At 37.1% G+C, this 19,154-nt stretch overlaps 1 protein-coding gene and 1 long non-coding RNA gene across 2 annotated transcripts in view; both read right to left on the bottom strand.

The window, feature by feature from the left end:
• Positions 1-600: 600 nt before the first annotated feature.
• LOC106939453 (uncharacterized) lies at positions 601-1,681 on the bottom strand. Its single transcript, XR_001422849.1, has 2 exons — positions 1,543-1,681; positions 601-940 (listed from the first exon to the last, which is right to left on the bottom strand). It is a non-coding gene; the product is annotated as an uncharacterized LOC106939453 (long non-coding RNA).
• A 5,024-nt stretch (positions 1,682-6,705) lies between these two features.
• LOC106939452 (CD82 antigen) overlaps positions 6,706-19,154 on the bottom strand; it is a 37,437-nt gene continuing 24,988 nt past the window's right edge. Inside the window, exons 4-9 of the mRNA XM_015021844.1 lie at positions 16,060-16,184; positions 13,722-13,796; positions 10,493-10,591; positions 9,193-9,366; positions 8,861-8,944; positions 6,706-7,888 (exon numbers count right to left, since the gene is read on the bottom strand). Coding sequence (XP_014877330.1) covers positions 7,811-7,888; positions 8,861-8,944; positions 9,193-9,366; positions 10,493-10,591; positions 13,722-13,796; positions 16,060-16,184 — 635 coding nt within the window. The 3' untranslated portion in view covers positions 6,706-7,810. The remainder of the gene's footprint in view (positions 7,889-8,860; positions 8,945-9,192; positions 9,367-10,492; positions 10,592-13,721; positions 13,797-16,059; positions 16,185-19,154) is intronic.

A 19,154-nucleotide genomic window follows, 5' to 3' on the forward strand; every position in this document is an offset into this window, starting at 1 on the left:
GTAAAAAGCAGATCATTTCTTTACTGAGCAGTAAATTCCTTCCACAATTAAAAAGTGGAAGGAAAATATATTGCGGTTTTCTGTTTTTTTTTTTTTTGTCTGGAAGTCTAAATCTAAAAGGTTCTAAAAAAAATTAAAAGTTGATTAAAAGTGCTTTTTTCCAGGTGTTTTGGGGTTTGTATCTACCAATTTTGCAGAATAACTCATGTTCAGTCACATATTGACGGGGACAATCTGTTTTCAACCTTTGTCACTGATTATCAATGTTTGGGCTTTGACTAGGCTATTCGAACATATGAATATCAACAGCTTTGATTGAAACCATTTCATTGCAGCTCTAGTTTTATATTTGGGGTTGTTTTGCTTAACGGGGAAACTTCACCCAGTCTTCGGAAGCCTCTAAAATGTGTCAAACTCAAGGCTCAGGGGCCAAATTTGGCCCGCCGTAACGTTTTATGCGGCCCTCTAGAATCTGGAGAGACATAAACCTTCAAGAAAACAGTTTTTATCAATCATATTAAAGCAGATTTTATCTGCATTCTGTCAAATTAATGTGTAAAAGAGTTTAATGTTATTTAACTTTAAGGAGGACTCGTTAAATGCAGAGACACCTATTTATTCTTATTCTAACAGTTTAATCTGAAGTTTTATTAATAAATTTGCCACAAATATTTTGCATTCCTTAAGCAAAAAATCTGTTCTGATTAAATGTTCGCAGGCAAACATCTGTAAAAAAAAAAAAAAACATCAACTCAACATCTTCATCACTCACCCGTTATTGTATTTGGTCTCAGTGGGACCATTACAAAACTCACTTCCCCTGCCTTGAACTGGCCGATCAACAGACGGAGCATCCTTCCTCATGTTGTTTGACCTCAGCAATTTATTTCAGTTTGTCAACTGTCAGGTCAGTCGACACCAGCAGCAGAAAAATATCCTGCTACAGTACAGAGAAAAACATCACACTACCTGTAAACAGCTGCTTTATGAATCTGTTAGATTTGCACTTACTCTTTGGATTAACGCATTTTTTTTTCCATTCGTTTTGATTTGGTTTTTCACATCAATCTGATGTGAAGAAAAACCAGCTCCTATAACTTATAAAAAATTTCAAATATTAGAATTAATTCTTTGGATTCCTAGTTGTTGTTTTTTTAATCAAGATAACATCAAAAACAATTTAGTAATTAATCCAAAACATCAAAGTGAATAAAATTCATTAAGATGCTGGAAGCAGCACCTAATTAACAGCAGACATGTTTGATGGGGAAGTACCGGCCCATTACTGCTCCGAGTCATTTCTGAAGACAGTTGTTGATACTAAGTGGCTGTTTTTGGTAAAGCAACATGAAACCCTTCCATTTACTGCAAGAAAAGAGAATCTTTTCAATGCGCTTGGCGCTAGAAACACCTGGAAACCTGAGCTGAATTAACTAATGAGTTTATTTTTATGTTTTTCAACTCTTTTGATTCGTGTAATGTTTAATTTACTGGTCAAAATAAAAATAAAAAGTGAATCTCCTGCAAAAGGGACAGACTTACCATTTCCAGGGATGTCGCTTGTCGGATTTGTTTTTAAAGAAGCTATTAGGAGGCTCTGAAAAGTCGCTAAATAAAGCCAACGTTGCCAAGAATGCTCCCGCCATAGACATAATATAATTATATTATGTCTATGGCTCCCGCTTCCAGCTAATGCCGTGTTCTGCTCCGTTTTACGGCAGTCACTGCTGCAAATTGCCGCGCATATGGCGGTACAGAGTGCAGTCTGACTCTGTACCGCCACATAACGGTATATACCTTTTTTTTTTTAAATTACTATCTGGTTTTAGAATAAAACTACATACCCGAGCCCTGATCGGGATGTAACCCCAGATTCCGATCGAGTCTGAAATCACGTGACTGGCCCGATTTCCGATCACGTGATCAGATTGGTGCTCCGCCTTCTTTTCTATTATGGCGGATTGTAAACAACTTTGAGGTGCGTACGGTCACCTACCGGATTGGGACATCCTTACGAACTACTGTTATGGTTAAAATTAATTGACGAGCATAAAATAACACCATATGTCGTCCACATTAAATGGTTCAAATTAGTATTGTAATGATCTCCTTATTAACCAAGAACTTCACACTGGGATGTTATTGACGAATATTTTGACACAACTTAGCAACTTTCAGCAGGACTTGATTTAAAAAAAAAGAAGATATAACTGACTGAAATAGAACCAAAGTGTTGCAAAGTTTTCTTCCTTTTTTGATATTACTCATTGATAACACGGCTTGTGTCGTATTTCAGTACATTTCCAGTTGATCTTGAAGGAACAAACCGTCGGGAACATTTGTGTTCCTGTCTCGGAAATTTACCATTTTTCTCTGAATTTCATAAAATGTAATCAGTTAAGTTTTAGCATAGGGGCTAAGCAGCCAGTACATTCTCTCCACTGCTATGAGTGTCGTAAATGATTAAAAACACATAGGTTGTTGGGTTAAAGCCAACAACATATGTGCTTCATAAATTATGAAGGTAGTGAACATCAAAAAGAATTAACTGGTGTATAAAGTACAGATATCTGCAGCTGACATAAAACAACACATAAGTAAAACTGAGACTTTACTGGAACCCTGGTCTGATACTTGGGACTGGATCAGGACATTATCATACTGCCAAAAGAGTTTTTCTTTTTAAATTAAAGCGATAATCTAATTCCACCTCTTTCCTTGTTTTTCCCGTCGCTCATGCTAACTGATTTGAATCCGTCTGTATCCTTTCTTATTCACAAGATCAGACTTGTGATCTTAATCAGAAGCTGACATCTCTAAGCTCTGTTGCCACAGCCAGTTCCTGCTACTAAATACAATTGTTTGGTTTTATATTAAAATATGTGTTAAAAAGTGCTTCATAAAACATGCAACTAAAAGTTATGACAGTGTGACTAAATTTGCCAGGAGAAGCAAATAACAGGGCCGTAACTGAACATGTTCCAGCAACACAGCAGCGGATCAGCGTGAGGTTCGGTGGGAGTTTGTTGTTTGGTTTAAGAGCAGCAGTCTGCGCAGAGGAATTTGCTTCTGGCATGACACCATGCGATTCCCTGTTTCCTGTAAAAACAGTCAGGCACTCACGATATCTGGAGATCTTTTCTGCACTGCAGAGGAACAATCTCATAATACGAGGAGCTTTTTGTTCAGTTGAGCCACAGGAGTAGTTCGAAAGCATCACTGAGACAACAAGAGGAGAAACAGATCAGCTCAGATGCTGAAATGTTGTAAAATCACCGATTTTATACACAGGATTACGAAACATAGTTTTTCCTCTTGCACTTTAAAGAGCCATGGCGCAAACAGTAATAGGTGCATACTGCCATCTTCTGGCTGTTTAGGTGTAAAACCCGCAAAAGAAAACAAATGCAGATAGAAAACTGGCAATAAACCAAAGTATTTATACAGCTCAGGAAAAAATATAGAGATCACTTAAAATGACCAGTTTCTCTGATTTTACCTTTTACAGATAAATGTTTGAGTAAAATGAACATCGTTCTTTTATTCTATGAACTGCTGACATGTCTCTGAAATTACAAGAAAACATTTATTTATTAGCAGAAAATGAGAAATGGTCAAAATAACGAAAAAGATGAAGATGCAGAGCTTTCAGACCTCAAATAATGCAAAGAAAACAAGTTAATATTCAATTAGAAACAACAATACTAAAGTTTTAACTCAGGAAGAGTTCAGGAATCTATATTTGGTGGAATAACCAGGAGCTTTTCAATGGGGTTCAGTGCAATGAGCTCTTTATTTTCTTGTGCAGCTATATGTTTTATTTCCTTTAAAGGTAAAACCCTCACTGAGATCCAATTCAGATTCAGTGCTTTGTTTGTTGTTTTTTTATTTGTTTTCTCAATTAAATAAAAAAAGAGCTGTTTAATAAGATTATTGCCTTTTAAGGCGCCAAAATAAAAGAAAGAGACAGATTCATAATTCATAATAGTTTAAGTTTATTCATTATAATAAAAAAACATAAAAACGTTCTAATGGCTTTCAAATCCACATCTTTTCCCTCTACCAAATGAAATCCTTACACAAAACATTTTATACAAAAAACCTTCATTTTCCATCAAGCTAAATTAATGTGGAGGTTTGCAGGGCTAAAAAAATGAAAATGACCTTTTCATGTTGATGAGCTTAATAAAAAAAACAACATAAAAATGCAGCCTGCCCTAAAAAAAAAAAAAAATACATTTAAATTAAATGGATGAATCAAAGCAACGTTTTTCAGACAGTGATGCTCTAATAAACTTGAAATCACCTTCATTTTAAGGTTGTTGTTTTTGCCCAATATTACAGGATGGATCTAAGTAAAGTTGAATCAAATTTTTAAAGGTTTATTTAGATTTATTTCACACAGAATTATATATTTCAAACAGTTATTTCTGTTCATTTTTTAGGGAAACCTGAAATTCAGTTTCTCAGAATATTGCAATATTACATTAAAACAAATAAAAAAATTATTTTTATTACAGAAATGTTGTGATATCCAAAACAAAAGTTCTCCCATAAAAGTTAAAGAATTTTAGTGGAAGGTTAAGTGGAAGGAAGAAGTGCTTCTCAAGCAAAACCAAAAGTATTTGGTTTGTGGAACCACCAAATACTTTTCTGAGCTGTTTGAAATCACTTTGTGTGAAATGAATTCATGAGATTTAAATAAATTAACTTTATGAAATAATTCATTGTTATGCGCCTGTTATGTGAACAATAGTGTAGGGGATCGGATATCGGCTGTCTTATTTAAAATAAAAAAAAGAGCATAAAAAATACTTCCATTAGATTCAACGTTAAAGAAATAACAGTATGTGTTTATGAGCGAAGACAGATTAACTTCAGGGATTCCAATTTCTCCGATTCAGACAGAATAAATGCTGACGAGGCGCAAAGGGAGCCACATCCTGAACAATAGAGAGGAAACAAAAACAGTAGGACTCTTAAAACAAGAGCATGTGGGTGAAAAACTTTCCCATATGAAATGCTGACCAAGCACCAATGTGCCTTTATCCCTTAGTGAACATATTTACAAGATGACATGAAAATATAAAAGATATAAAACAGAAAGTCACACACACACAGCTGACAGGAAGATTCAGAGGATGATGGACGACACTACACTGTAAAACATTTACAGGTGGTTTAATTTGAAAATCAAAGTCCACCTGCTGCCTTGAAAATGCAGTTTAAGTCGACAAGAAAATTGTTTTGGTTTTAACTCAGAAATTAAAGCTCAACTAGAGACAAGTTTTCTAAACATTGTTTTTTAACTTCATTCATCTTGAATTGTGAGTTTTAACTAAAAAACTGCCCTCACCTGGTTAAAGAGACACATTTCTTTACTATTTACTCACAACATCAAGTTAAAATAAATACTTATTTTACTTTAGAATAATTTAAATTCTTGTTTGAACTAAATTTCTGATCTGATGATGAATTTTATTAAACATCCCAATAAATTCAGCTCAGAAACATTTAGTGAGATCAGGACATTATCCTCAAGCTTTGCTGATTGAGAATCGCATTAAAATGAACATTTGCCTTAATAAAACACCAGAGTCAGCTCAACGTAACGCACTTCCATCTCAGGAGACAGAAACATGCCGCTAAGCATTCTGGGAAATAGTTCCCACTTTTTCTTCTTTCAGTTTTTTAAGTGCAAACCTAAAAACTCAGTTTATTCAACTCTTGGAGGTTTGACTAAATTAATAAGAAGTTAACACAACTTACTGCTGTAAGTTTATCTTTCACAAACTCACATTTAGGTTCAAAATCTAAAACTGGATAAATTTATCTGACATTTGAGCCACATTTAGTTGTGTCTGCTAGGGAGTAGGAGGAAGTGGAGGCAGGGTCAGCAGAGGTCAGCAGGGGTCAGCGGATGCCAGGGTTACCGAGTCTGAGCTGATTTTCAACCAAAATAAATCTCCACCACTGCAGCACCGAGCAGAACGCTGACTCAGCACCAGAAATACCAGGTGCAAGGTTACAGGGTGGCGGTAATCCTTAAAACGGGCGCGAGCGCGCACGCACGCACACACACACACACACACACACACACGCGCGCACACACACCCGCACACCCACACGCACACACACACACACACACACACACAGGTTTCCCTCCCATCTGCCTGCCTAAATCTGATCTGCTCTCAGATCGCCAAATCTCACTAAAGTGCTCGCTCTGACGCCGCGGTCGGCTGAGAAACAACTAGAATCTACATGGACATTTGCACAGAAGCAAATTATTATGACGGAGTATTGGGGTTGCAATTAAAAAATAAAAACAATAAAATTACAAAATTTATATTCATAACGTTAACATGATAAAGTTGAAATATTCCATCTTTATTCTAGCAATTTTGCGATTTTATTCTTCTAATATTTGGACTTTAATCTCGTATTACTACTGTTTTATTCTAGAAAAATGACTTTTTTCTCATCATTTTTGTTTTAATTTATAGGGTTTCCCCCAGAAAACCTGGCTAAGCTCAGTGGTCAGGCGCCGAGGCGGTCCACCGTGTTTCTGTATTAAAAGATGCTGACCGGACATATAAAAATATTACTGTGTTATGTTACTGGAAGACATTGGAGACGATACCTAAACCCACAACTAAAGACTCTTACAAACAACAAATGGAAAAAATACAATTAAAATAAATATCAGTTATTTGCACTTCTGTTTAATCCAAATTAAAACTTCAGAACTCCATAAATCCACAGCAACAATCTGACCCTCTGAGTTTAATCTGTGGGATTGAGCTGTTTGTTCACAAATACAAATTACTAAACTACAATTATAACTAATTGCTTTTTATGTTGGCCAATTAAACTACCTTCTTCTCCCATAATTTGCTAAATCCAAGGTGAAATACTGTTAGTGATGCTGATGTTCTTGGCAGCAATAGGGGCCCCTAAATCAAATCCAAAATAAAAAAACGCTCAACCACCAACGTGCCATCTAACCAAGAAACGGCTACATTAACTGAATCAGACACAGAGCCATTCGCCGGGCAGCGTGTTGAGATGTAATTCTCTGTTCACAAAGATAAATCCTTCTCACCGCTCGCTCAACATGCGCCTCCATCAGCGGTTCTCATCGAGCTTTGCAAGCAGAGGAAACTCAGCGGCTTTTAAATTTGACTCATACCGTGACGTAGATTCTCCAAAGAAACACGAGTCCTCAAGGGATTCATGTAAAGGTCCATACAGGTCAGCCTGTGTCCAGCTTAAGTGAAAGGAGGCTTTAGATCCGATCCGATCCGATCCGAAACTTTAGAGATCCAGCCGCACCGGCGCGCGAGACGGCAGCGGTGTGATTGGTGCGCTCCCGACTTTATGAACTATAAAAACATCTTTCAGGACCGTTTCTGCTCTGCCAGTGAAATACTCAACGCAACAAAGACGGCTGCAGTTGGCGAATGGTTACAAAAAAGAAAAAAAAACAATATAAGCCTGGCGGCCCGCCAGGCTGATAATACCCTGAATTTTTTCTTAATATGGCCCCAATACTCCGTCATAAACAACAAATTCTTCGCCTTAAAAAAAATGCCATCAAATGAGTCCGTCGTGTGTGTCGAGGATGACTGAGAGCCGAGTGTGAGTTACTGAGTGGGACATGTTGGCTGAGTGTGTGAGAAATCTGCACAGCTGTCGAGACACGAGAACCGAAGACAGCTGTTTTAATTTCTTTATGTGTGTGTGTGTGTGGAGGAGAGGCGGAGGGGAGTCGGTCCATCTGTGTCGAACGGGCTGCTTCATGCTCGGCTCAGTACTTCGGTACTTTGGTGTAATCCTCCTGGACGACGCTCTTGCACAGACACATGGAGAGGATCATCCCCAGGAGCTGCAGCAAATGGAGTCATCAGAAATTAAACTCACCAACAAAACAATCGAAAATTCACTGAAAAGTCACAGAAAACTGGGAATATTTCCTCAGAACTGAAGAAACTTCATTTTACATGTTTTTATACTAATGATTCACATTTTTTTCATGTTTTCTGTAAATAATATCCACTGTGAAACCAGGAACTATGAGAATAATCTGACATGTGCTCCACCTCGGTGAGGTTGGATGGGGAGCATCTGTCCTGCCAAAGAAATTTAAATGGACTTTGACTAGACCATTCTAACACATGAATTGGTTTTGATCTGAACAGTTTCACCGCAGCTCTAGCAGGATGTACGGTGTCAATAACCTGCCATCGTCCTAAACACACTGTAAAAAATGTCTAATTACGGTAAAAACCACAGTTTTTATACGGTAAAATTCTGTTTGCCAGAATTTTACTAATATGGTAAAATCTGTATAAACACGGTAGAATACTTAAATACATATTTTACCACATTTGTCGTAATAATAAGTCAAAATCCATATAAATTTGGTAAAATCCATATTAATACAGATTTTACTGTTATTATTTACTGGGTAAAATTCTCTGTTTGCCAAAATTTTACTGTATAAATATGGTAAAATCCGTATATTTATACAGTAAAATCTGCATTTATATCGACTTTATACGATAAAATTCTGTGTTTGCCAGAATTTTACTGTATAAATACATTAAAATCCGTATTTCTACCGTAACTTAGAGATGTCATTTTTTACATTGCATTCACCAGCTTCCCTGTTCCTCCTAAAGAAAAGTATCCCCACAGCATGATTCTGCCACCACCATGTTTTACATGGCGATAAAAGGGGTGTCATTTAACCAAAACAGAAAGCAATGCTTCCATTTCTTTGTGTTGAATAGGGTGACGTTCGTTTGGACGTGGGAACGCTCACCGGGTCAGAACATGTTAGAAATGAACATCCTACCTCCACAACAGCCACCCCGATACAGATCCCCAGGATAATCCCACAGTTATCCAGCAGCCATTTCTCCACGCTGGTTATACAGCCCTGAGAGAGAAAAGCAGAAGTGTGAGAGGAGGAGGGGGCTGAGCGATGGCAGACGGACGTGCTCAGAGGCTTTGGGTCGGCTCTGTGGGGGGGAAAGGAAAACAGGAGAAGCAGCCTGTGACCTTCCTGAAGCAGGCAGCCCAAACAGCGAACAGCAGAGGCTTCCTGGAGCTCAATCAGCTCGTCTCAGAGACTCCAGCACCGATTACGTTCTGCTGAAACGCCATGCGATGAGGTAAAACACGTACCATTTCAAAGACAGGCGGCTGTTCTGACAGGTGCTCACACAGGCCAAACTCCTTCATGTCGGTTCCCGGCATGGTGTCGTTACGACAGGAGCAGGAGTACAGCTTCTGTGTGCCGTTCTTGATCAAAATGTTCTCAGACCAGTTACCTGGTCCAGTCCAGCCACAGCACTTCATCTGGAGACACGGAAGAAAGGGGGAGCAATGAGGAGATGGAGCAAAAGGAGTCATCAGAGAGAGAAACTTTTTAAACTGTTAAAGTGACTAAACTCCTCATTGATGAGGCAATTATACACTGTAAAACATTTACATTTGGTTTAACCTGAAAATGAAAGTCCACCTGCTGCCTTGAAAATGCAATTTAAGTCGACAAGAAAATAGTTTTGGTTTTAACTCAGAAATTAAAGTTCATGAAGTTGATTTAACAAGAGACACGTTGTCTAAACATTGTTTTAAACTTAATTGATCTTGAATTGTGAGTTTTAACTTAATGCTGCAATTTGTACAATCTCCATTATTTTACTCACAACATCAAGTTAAAATAAATACTGATTTTACTTTAGATTAATTTAAATTCTTGTTTGAACAAAATTTCTGATCTGATGATGAATTTTATTAAACATCCCAATGAATTCAGCTCAGAAACATTTAGTGAGATCAGGACATTATCCTCAAGCTTTGCTGATTGAGAATCGCATTAAAATGAACATTTGCCTTAATAAAACACCAGAGTCAGATCAACGTAACGCACTTCCACCTCAGGAGACAGAAACATGCCGCTAAGCATTCTGGGAAATAGTTCCCACTTTTTCCTCTTTTTTTAAGTGCAAACCTAAAAACTCAGTTTATTCAACTCTTGGAGGTTTGACTAAATTAATAAAAAGTTAACAACTTACTGCTGTAAGTTTATCTTTCACAAACTCACATTTAGGTTCAAAACCTAAAACTGGATCAATTTATTTGACTTAAAGAGTAAAAGATAGTAGACGCAACTAAATGTGGCTCTAATGTTTTACAGTGTGGGAGACAAATTCAATCTGATACCTGGGAAGTAGATAACATAAGTTTTGTTTTCTCTGAGATTAAAACAGGTTTTAAACACTAAAATTTGCTTCTATAACATTAAGAGATGCAGCTGAGCCATAGATAACTGTGTTATCAGTACATAAATTAACATTTGCATTTACTGAATCATTATTTTTGTTGCTTTTTCGTCCTGTATGCAGACGCACCTGGATGGTTCCTTTTCCACCAAATGAAGTGTGTTTTCTGTATTTTGATCCGGTTGGACTCACTGACTCACCGTCCTCTGAACGAAGTCCCAGGCGTGCTCCGTGGTTTTGTTCTGACCCGTGTAGTTCACTATCAACCCTCTAATGATGACGGACATCTCATGTTTCAGCTGGAGAAAAACAGTAAACAGTGACAGAAAACAGTCAGCATTGAGATGAGATAAAACCTGTTGACCAACAAAATGTTTCCAAATCAGTTTCTTTCAATAAAAAATGTAAAAACTTTAACAGAGACTGCAGGTGTCTGTCTGGTGAATTTTTGGTTAAAATTATGGATGCACTGATTTATCAGTCAGCCTATTTATTGGTCGTCTCACTGTTGGCTACTCATCAACTTTCTTACTACATTTTAGACAAAGAAAACGGTATCGGCCAAGATCCGAATCGGCAGGTCAGGTTTTCTCATCGATCGGTAATCGGCCAGAAAACTGCAATTGTTCCTTTTCATTCAGTGGGTAGAAAATCCAGAAATTTTACTCAGGTAAGAGCAGAGATACTTCATAATAACATTACTCAAGCAAAAGAAAGTACAGCGTAGCAAAAATACTCCTAAAAGTAAATATAAATGAGTAAATGTAACTAGTTATTACCAACTCTGCATTTTTCTACCCCACTTTTACAGACTAAAGTGTTAATTATTCAAAAACGAGGCCCTGCATGTCAGCAAATCCCTTCCCACAGCGAATCATCAGCATTCATGTCTCATGTTTCTCAGCAGTTCACACATGTGAAGCTCCATGTTGAAGCTTTGCAGAACTCTGGCCGGCTCTGTGTTTATGTGTGTGAGACCGCAGAGAGCGGCAGCGGCGACGCAGCTTCATGACAGGCGAGAGCCGCGCCCTTTTCTGGGAAGGAGCAGCGCCCTGCCCTGTGGCGAGCCCTAAACACAGGGAGTGTGTCGGAGGCTGCAGACCCACATGTGACCAACACACACACACACACACACACACACACACACACACACAGAGCTGACAGCGCATCCACCTATCCTGCTGTTCAGAGAATAAAACATGGCCAAGACTCTGATGTGTTCAGACAAAACGGTCCCCCTGAAACAAACACTGAAGAATGGATCCTGAAATAATTTGCTGTGTAATCTGATAGGATCAGTTCTGATTTTTTTTTCCTCTTGTTTTATCTCTGCTGTATAGAATCAAACATGGAGAAGCAACGTTTAGTTTCATCAGAACAAGAATCCAGAGAAACTCCTGCTAGTTTATAAGTTACGGACTGTTTATGGGGAACTAACATGTAGTTTTATGCTCTTTTGTTTTCTCTTTTCTTTTGCTCTTTCCTTTGGTTTGTTGTTTTATTGTATTTCCTTCTAATTCATGTAAAGCACTGAAATGTGCTATATAAATAAATTTACATTACCTTAAATAAACTGCCCCAGTTTTAAAGCCACAATGTAGTCATTGTGTATTGATAAAAATAATAATAATTATTATTATAATTGAGATATTTATAATGATAAGATTACACTGGTTTATCTAACTTCTGCAGTTGAGAAATGCCACAACATCTGGATTCACCAAAATTATTATTATTATTATTATTATTATAGTTTTGCTTAAGGATATGTACAAAGAACATTTATTAGAATATTTTTGAATTATTTTACCTTCATTTTTAGAGTTTACTGTCTTAAGAAGTTTCTAAAAGATTTACTCTTAAATTTGAGTAAATATCATTTTGAGTTTTTGTTGTTTTCCCCAACAGAATTTGACAAATTGTCTCTAAAAATAAATGTATTTACCACTATATTCAATAATACAAACTTATTCAATAAATTAGAATAATATTCAAAAGTTTGTTTATTCCAGAAGCTCCATTGCATTATATGGATTAATAAGACAAGGACTGATAAAATGCACCTTTATTTCTCTTCATCATGATCATTTTCTGCTAACGAATATAAACACAGTGTTTAAATAAAACCTATTTTTAAAGACAAAAATGTGGGATAATTAAAAGTATGTCTGATACTTTTAATTAAAAGTACTTTTAATCTGCCAAACATTTCCAGATCTATTTTCTATTGAAAATGACTTTAGTTAGTCCTACGGCACTTTAAAAGAGAAACGAGTCCAATTCAGAAAAAAATATAGAATACATGAATTTATTTAACTCTGCGTTCTAATTACTAAAGTAATTTTAAAGTAAATTCACTGAAATGTCTGATCATTTTGAGTGCTGTTAATCTAAATCTAAATAGTGCTACAGTTTATTTTTTATTCATAATTCAGCAGAGGTGTTTATTGACCCTAAAGTAATCACTTCTAGGGTAACATTTGTCGTTGTTCACATAACAAACATAAAGACGTCCTGCAGGGGGAACCGACAGGACAATGAAAACAATCCCTTCTCCACTTCCTGCGTTTTCTTCTTCTACCCGGATTTGAAGTCATTTCAGTTACAGACCGACTTCCTGTGGGTTTCCGTTCGATCATCTGCGCCGTGTTTCATCACAGGATGCAGCAGGTTCCCTAAGGGTTTTAATGTGACACCTACGTTCACTGCAAAAACACTAAACTACCAAGTATTTTTGTTCTAGTTTCTAATGTAAATGTCTTAGTTGACTTGAAATAAGACAAAACTAACTTACAAGTAACTTTTGAGCAAGAAACATGAGATTGTTTTAGGTAAATAATTTCTTAAAATTGATTAAGAAAAGAACATGGGAAAAATGTTTTGTTATAAGTGAAATAATCTGCTAGTGGAATTAGAATTTGGTTGCTAGGTGACGTCCTTGGCTCGGCTGTGGTTGCTAGGTGACGTCCTTGGCTTGGCTGGGGTTGCTAGGTTACGTCCTTGGCTCGGCTGTGGTTGCTAGGTGACGTCCTTGGCTCGGCTGTGGTTGCTAGGTAACGGCAAAGTGCCAGTTGATCGTAACATTCCACTGCAAGTGGAACTAATATTTTTCCATTATTTAGGAATTATTGACTTAAAACAAGCTCAGATATCTGATAAAATTTACTTGTAAGTTAGTTTAGTCTTATTTCAAGTAAACTAAGATATTTGCAGCAGAAATTAGAACAAAAATACTTGGTAAGATTCAGTGTTTTTTGCAGCCGGTTCCAGCTGTGAGGGGAAACACAAACGTTTTGCCCTCAATAGGAAATGTGGTGCATGAGAAACTGAGGTTTCAGGGTAGCTGTAGGCACAATAATTCACTGAAATTGTATTTTTTTAGGAATCGAAACGTTAAGGAGGAAGAGAAGAAAGTGAAGCGTGTCTCACCGGATCTCTCTGTACGTAAATGAGAACAGCAGCAGTGACCTGAGCGATGAGGATGAGCAGAAGGCAGGTGAAGTACTGTGGAAATAAACAGGAAATAATATTAGCAGAAAATACTGAAGGTATTTCAATAATAACACACAAATCCTGTGACATTTTAATAAAAAAAATTAAAAAAAAGAAGTGGCAGGAAGTCACGTTTATGAAAAAGCAAAAGTTTTTTCTTCCTCTTTTAGCTGTTAGATTTATCCATGTTGGATTTACAAAATAAACTGAAGGGATTTCAGAACCGTCCAGTTAAGAATGCCTGCACTGTAAAACATTAGAGCCACATTTAGTTGTGTCTACTATCTTTTACTCCTTAAGTCAAATAAATTTATCCAGTTTTAGGTTTTGAACCTAAATGTGAGTTTGTGAAAGATAAACTTGCAGCAGTAAGTTGTTAACTTTTTATTAATTTAGTCAAACCTCCAAGAGTTGAATAAACTGAGTTTAGTTTAGCATTTAAAAAAACTGAAAGAAGAGAAAGACAGGAGTGGGAACTATTTCCCAGAATGCTTAGCGGCATGTTTCTGTCTCCTGAGGTGGAAGTGCGTTACGTTGATCTGACTCTGGTGTTTTATTAAGGCAAATGTTCATTTTAATGCAATTCTCAGTCAGCAAAGCTTGAGGATAATGTCCTGATCTCACTAAATGTTTCTGAGCTGAATTCATTGGGATGTTTAATAAAATTCATCATCAGATCAGAAATTTAGTTCAAACAAGAATTTAAATTATTCTAAAGTAAAATAAGTATTTATTTTAACTTGATGTTGTGAGTAAAATAATAGAGAAATGTGGCTCTTTAACTGGTGAGGGCAGATTTGTTTTTCTTTGGTATTGTGAAATAATTATTTGGTTTAAATTGCAGCATTAAGTTAAAACTCACAATTAAAGATTAATGAAGTTAAAAAAACAAAGTTTAGACAACTTGTCTCTTGTTGTTAAATCAACTTCATGAACTTTAATTTCCGAGTTAAAACCAAAACTATTTTCTTGTGACTTAAATTACATTTTCCAGGCAGCAGGTGGACTTTCATTTTCAGGTTAAACCACCTGTAAATGTTTTACAGTGTAGTGTTGAGGGGGTTTGTCCACCACCAGCTGGTCTGTGTCACTCAGAGAAGTGGGTCACGTCGGTTCTTTAGTTAACCCCCAGCAGGTTTAACGCTGCTGAGGTCACAACCCTTCCCCACCCTGGTGGAAGCCGCCCCCCACAGCCCTGGTTTTATCTCCAGCTCCTCTCAGCCGCCTGACAGACTCACACATTATCAGAGGCTTTGCCGTCAGCAGGAATCCGTCACATGTTATTAAGCAGGCAGGTGGAAATTAGTGGAAATTAAACCTGGCATGAATACAAAAGGCAGTGAGGGGTTTTATATTGATATATGAGGATTGCAATCGGCAGATCGCCGGTTCGATTCCTGGTCGTTTGTGTCCCTGGACTCTTCACCCACCTTTCCTGCTGGTGTTGGTAGAAGAGCTGATGGCGCAAAATTAGCAACCTCTGCCAATAAATACGATTTTTACTGAAAGAAACTGATTTGGTAAAATTTAAATTTTTCCTTATTTTGTTGTGAATTATGAATTATTGTCATTTTCGTGCTTAAAATACCAACATTTCCACTTAATTTTATATCATTGTCTGTCTATGTAATTTTTAAAATTTAAATTACTGATAATTTGATCAGTTACACTTTTTACTTTACTTTTTACTTTTATTTGAGTCATTTTATTATGAAGTATCGCAAAATTTATGGATTTTCTAGCCACCGAATGAAAAATAAACATGTTTTAAACAAAAATTCACCAGACAGACACACACAGGTCTGTGTGTCTGTGGAACTTTTTTATAAAAGAAACTGATTGGCAAACATTTTCTTTTGCCTGATTTTGCTTTTTTTTGTCACTAATATTAATTGTCATTTTTGTTCTTAAAATACCAAAATTTCCACTTAACTTTATAATTTGATTTATCTGATGATGTAACTTTTAAATATTAAATGACTGATAGTTTGATAATTTGATCAGTTACTTGAGTAGACTTTTTACCAAATACTTTTTAACTTTTACTTGTGTAAAAATATGTTGAAGCAGTCGTGATACTCTTACTTGAATACAATTTTCGGGTTCTCTACCCGCCTCTGCAAGTCAGAGAAGCAATAATCCATAATGATATTCTCAAGTAAAAATACTCCTACAAGTACATTTATTCCAAAGCGTTAGTTGAGTGGCTTTTGGTGCTAGTTAGTGCTGATCCGGTCAGCGGTGATAAACAGGCTCTGTGTGTGTTTCTCCTCACCAGTCCCAGCAGGCAGCGGATTTCATAGATGGCTCCGATGCAGCCGAAGAAGCCCATGGCCATCGTCAGAGATCCGACTCCGATGAGGATATACGAAGCCACCTTCACCGTGTCAGAAGATTCTTCTGCAGAAGACGGAAAAAACATTGAATAAACAGCAAAATGCAGCTTTAACTGAGCTAACCCTTAATTTGGTCTAGTACTGTTTACCCCGAGTTACAATTCCTCACAGACTAAACACTTTTTGATTCAAATCAAAGCATTTCTCTATGACAGATTGTTTTATTTTGCCACCAGGGGGAGTTGGACTGGGACAAGTGGGCCTGTTTAATTGATTTCAGTGGTTGGTATGTGGAGGGGGAGAGATGCAGGAGTCTAAAAAGAGAGATGCAGAGTTGAGGAGGGGATGAACGGGAGCCATTATGTGGCTCTGCGCTGTCTGTGCTGGAGGAGGTCCAGAGACGGAAAGCTCCGTCTGCAGATGGAGCCAGAATCTGAGCTCCGTGAAGAGAGTCCAAGTTAGGAAGAAGCGAACGGAGACGATTCGTCAATCTGAAATACAGAAACTGTTACAGAATCTCCTCTGCTACAATTCAGAAATGCTCCTTTTAAAGGTCGACACAGATCTGCGGGTTTCTTTACAGGTCTGAGCTGCTGATTCAAATACAAAATAAAGTCCATAATCTGGCACAGCATTCTGAGAGATGTAGGCAGAAGAAAGGCTTTAGCTCAGTGGTGTCAAACTCAGTTTCCTTTTGGGCCAAATCAAGTCCATAAATGTTCTTAAACGGCCGGTTGTGTCAGAATGTACTGATAAAAACTGTTAAAATATAAATAAATTCTTAAAATCAAATAATACTGAACATCTTTTCAGTCCCTCTATGGTTTCATGATAGTTTTAGTGTTTTTTTATTTTTTTTTGCAATACAAAAAAAAATATCTGGTAGTAATTTAGAAATATTTTTGCTCATCTATGATGGTAAATGCGACTTTTTATTACTCACCGTGTCATTATGGATTATAACTTGACATTAAGTGAGACTGAGACAGCTGTTTTGTAGAAGTAATAAATACTGCCACCTACAGGTGGGAGTAAACCTTAGATCCAATGTTTTCACCACTTTTGCGAAAAATCTGCAACAAACTAAAGTGCAGGGATTTGGTGACTGAGTGAAGTTCCACAATAATTCACAAGAAACTGGAGGAACTATTTGATGCAATTTGGCAGTAAACGGATAAAAACTGCTTTGAACTGAATGATAAAATAATGTTTAAGCACACTGTTATCTTGACGGTTCTATTTATGTGACTCTTTAGAGTGCAGAGGGCCACATAACAAGGTATAGTGGGCTGGATTTGGCCCCCGAGCCTTGAGTTTGTGCAAGGCCACCTAAGCAAGGTTGGTAGAATCAACTAACTCACTCATTCTTTGGTTACCTAGCAACATCCTGTTGAGTAACTAGTGGTTACCTAGCAACGACCTGTTGAGTAACTAGTGGTTACCTAGCAACGACCTGTTGAGTAACTTGCACAGCAGCAGTTTAAGGTTTCACCGCTGTGCCTCATTACTGCTTAAAAACATAAACCATCGTGAAAACAAAAACAGGACAGATCATGAAACCAGTTTGGTAATATTTCAGATATTTAAAAAAAAAAAAAAGCTTTCTGAAAAAACCATCAATTATACTCGGCAATTATCAATATTGACTGACATGAAAGGCTTATATTGTGATAAGTTTTTCATCCATGTCGTCCGGCCCTATTTGTAATGCAAACATTAAACCTGACAAACAAGAACAGAGGAAAAAATGTTGCTGCTTTATCATACAGAGAGGCTGTAGCTCTGAATCCAGCAGAAAATTATGTTTTTATCTAACCTTTTATCTGATTCCTTTACTAAATGCATCCAAGAACGTTGGATGGTTGATGTCGTTATACACTGAGTTGAAAGCCAGAGCTTTCAGTTTTGATGCATTTATTGAAAAGTAAAAAAATAAATAAACTACACCAAATTTACTTGGTAAGATTTTGTGTTTTTGCAGTGTAGAAAGATAAAAAATAATCTCCTCAGTGTTTCTGTGTTAGCTTGCCTACTTGTTATCACAGGATGCAGACTGTATTCTCATCTGAAAGGCAAATAAGCTATCTGTCTTGCTCCAGGATATTATCCTATCATGTTCCAGCTTTTATGTACATCAAAACAGGAAAATCCTCAAACAGACACAAACTTCTTCAAATGTTGTAAATGTAAAACAGTGAAGAAAAAGCTTTAAAAACATGTCATATGATGCTACACCAAAGAAGTGCTGACTTTACACGGGCTACCGCAGCAGCTCATGTTGTGGCGGTCTGGGTGTAATTTAAGACTGAACACACTCGGGTGAACATATGCTAAGTGTTTATGTGGCTGCAGGGTAGCATTCAAAGGAAGGGAGACGCACTCTCTGAATCTTGTATATGAAACACACAGCTGAAACATGTCATTTAGGATCTCCAACACACACACACCGCTTCCCAAACACAACCAGTCTGCCAAAGCAACATATGTCCTTAGGTTTCTTTAGCAATATAATTACACGAAAGATTTAGGGTGTGAAAGAAAAACATTCAAGAGGAAGCGTCAGAAGAGGCGGTAAAGTGAGATTAATAAAGAGTAAGGCTGCATCCACACTGCAGCCTCAATTGCGATTTTTTCTTTTTTTTTTTTTTTTTGCCTTAATGTGACATGTACAGATCAGACCATCGAGTGCGACCCAGACAGACTACTTGGATGTATGATACGTATCTGTTCTTTTCCAAGACCCGAGTCTGAACGGCTCATCCCATAGACATAATATAAGATATAGTATATTAGTATATACTATATCTTATATTATGTCTATGGCTCATCCTACCTGAACGTCATCGATACTCGACAAACGTCACCATTCTGCGTCTTGATACGAGCAAGCGGGAAGAAAAACAACAACTATTACGGACGATAATGAGAATTAAGTTGTTACTGTGCTGGTTCCGGTTGGATAACAACTTCAAAATCGTAAGCTATCGTAAGCCGTTAGCATCCATGTTTACTTTCGTAAACACCGAGCACCATA

The sequence above is a fragment of the Poecilia latipinna genome, unplaced genomic scaffold, assembly GCF_001443285.1.
Source record: "Poecilia latipinna isolate Pla-1442-1.1 unplaced genomic scaffold, P_latipinna-1.0 Scaffold2877, whole genome shotgun sequence".
NCBI classification, from domain to species: Eukaryota; Metazoa; Chordata; class Actinopteri; order Cyprinodontiformes; family Poeciliidae; genus Poecilia; species Poecilia latipinna.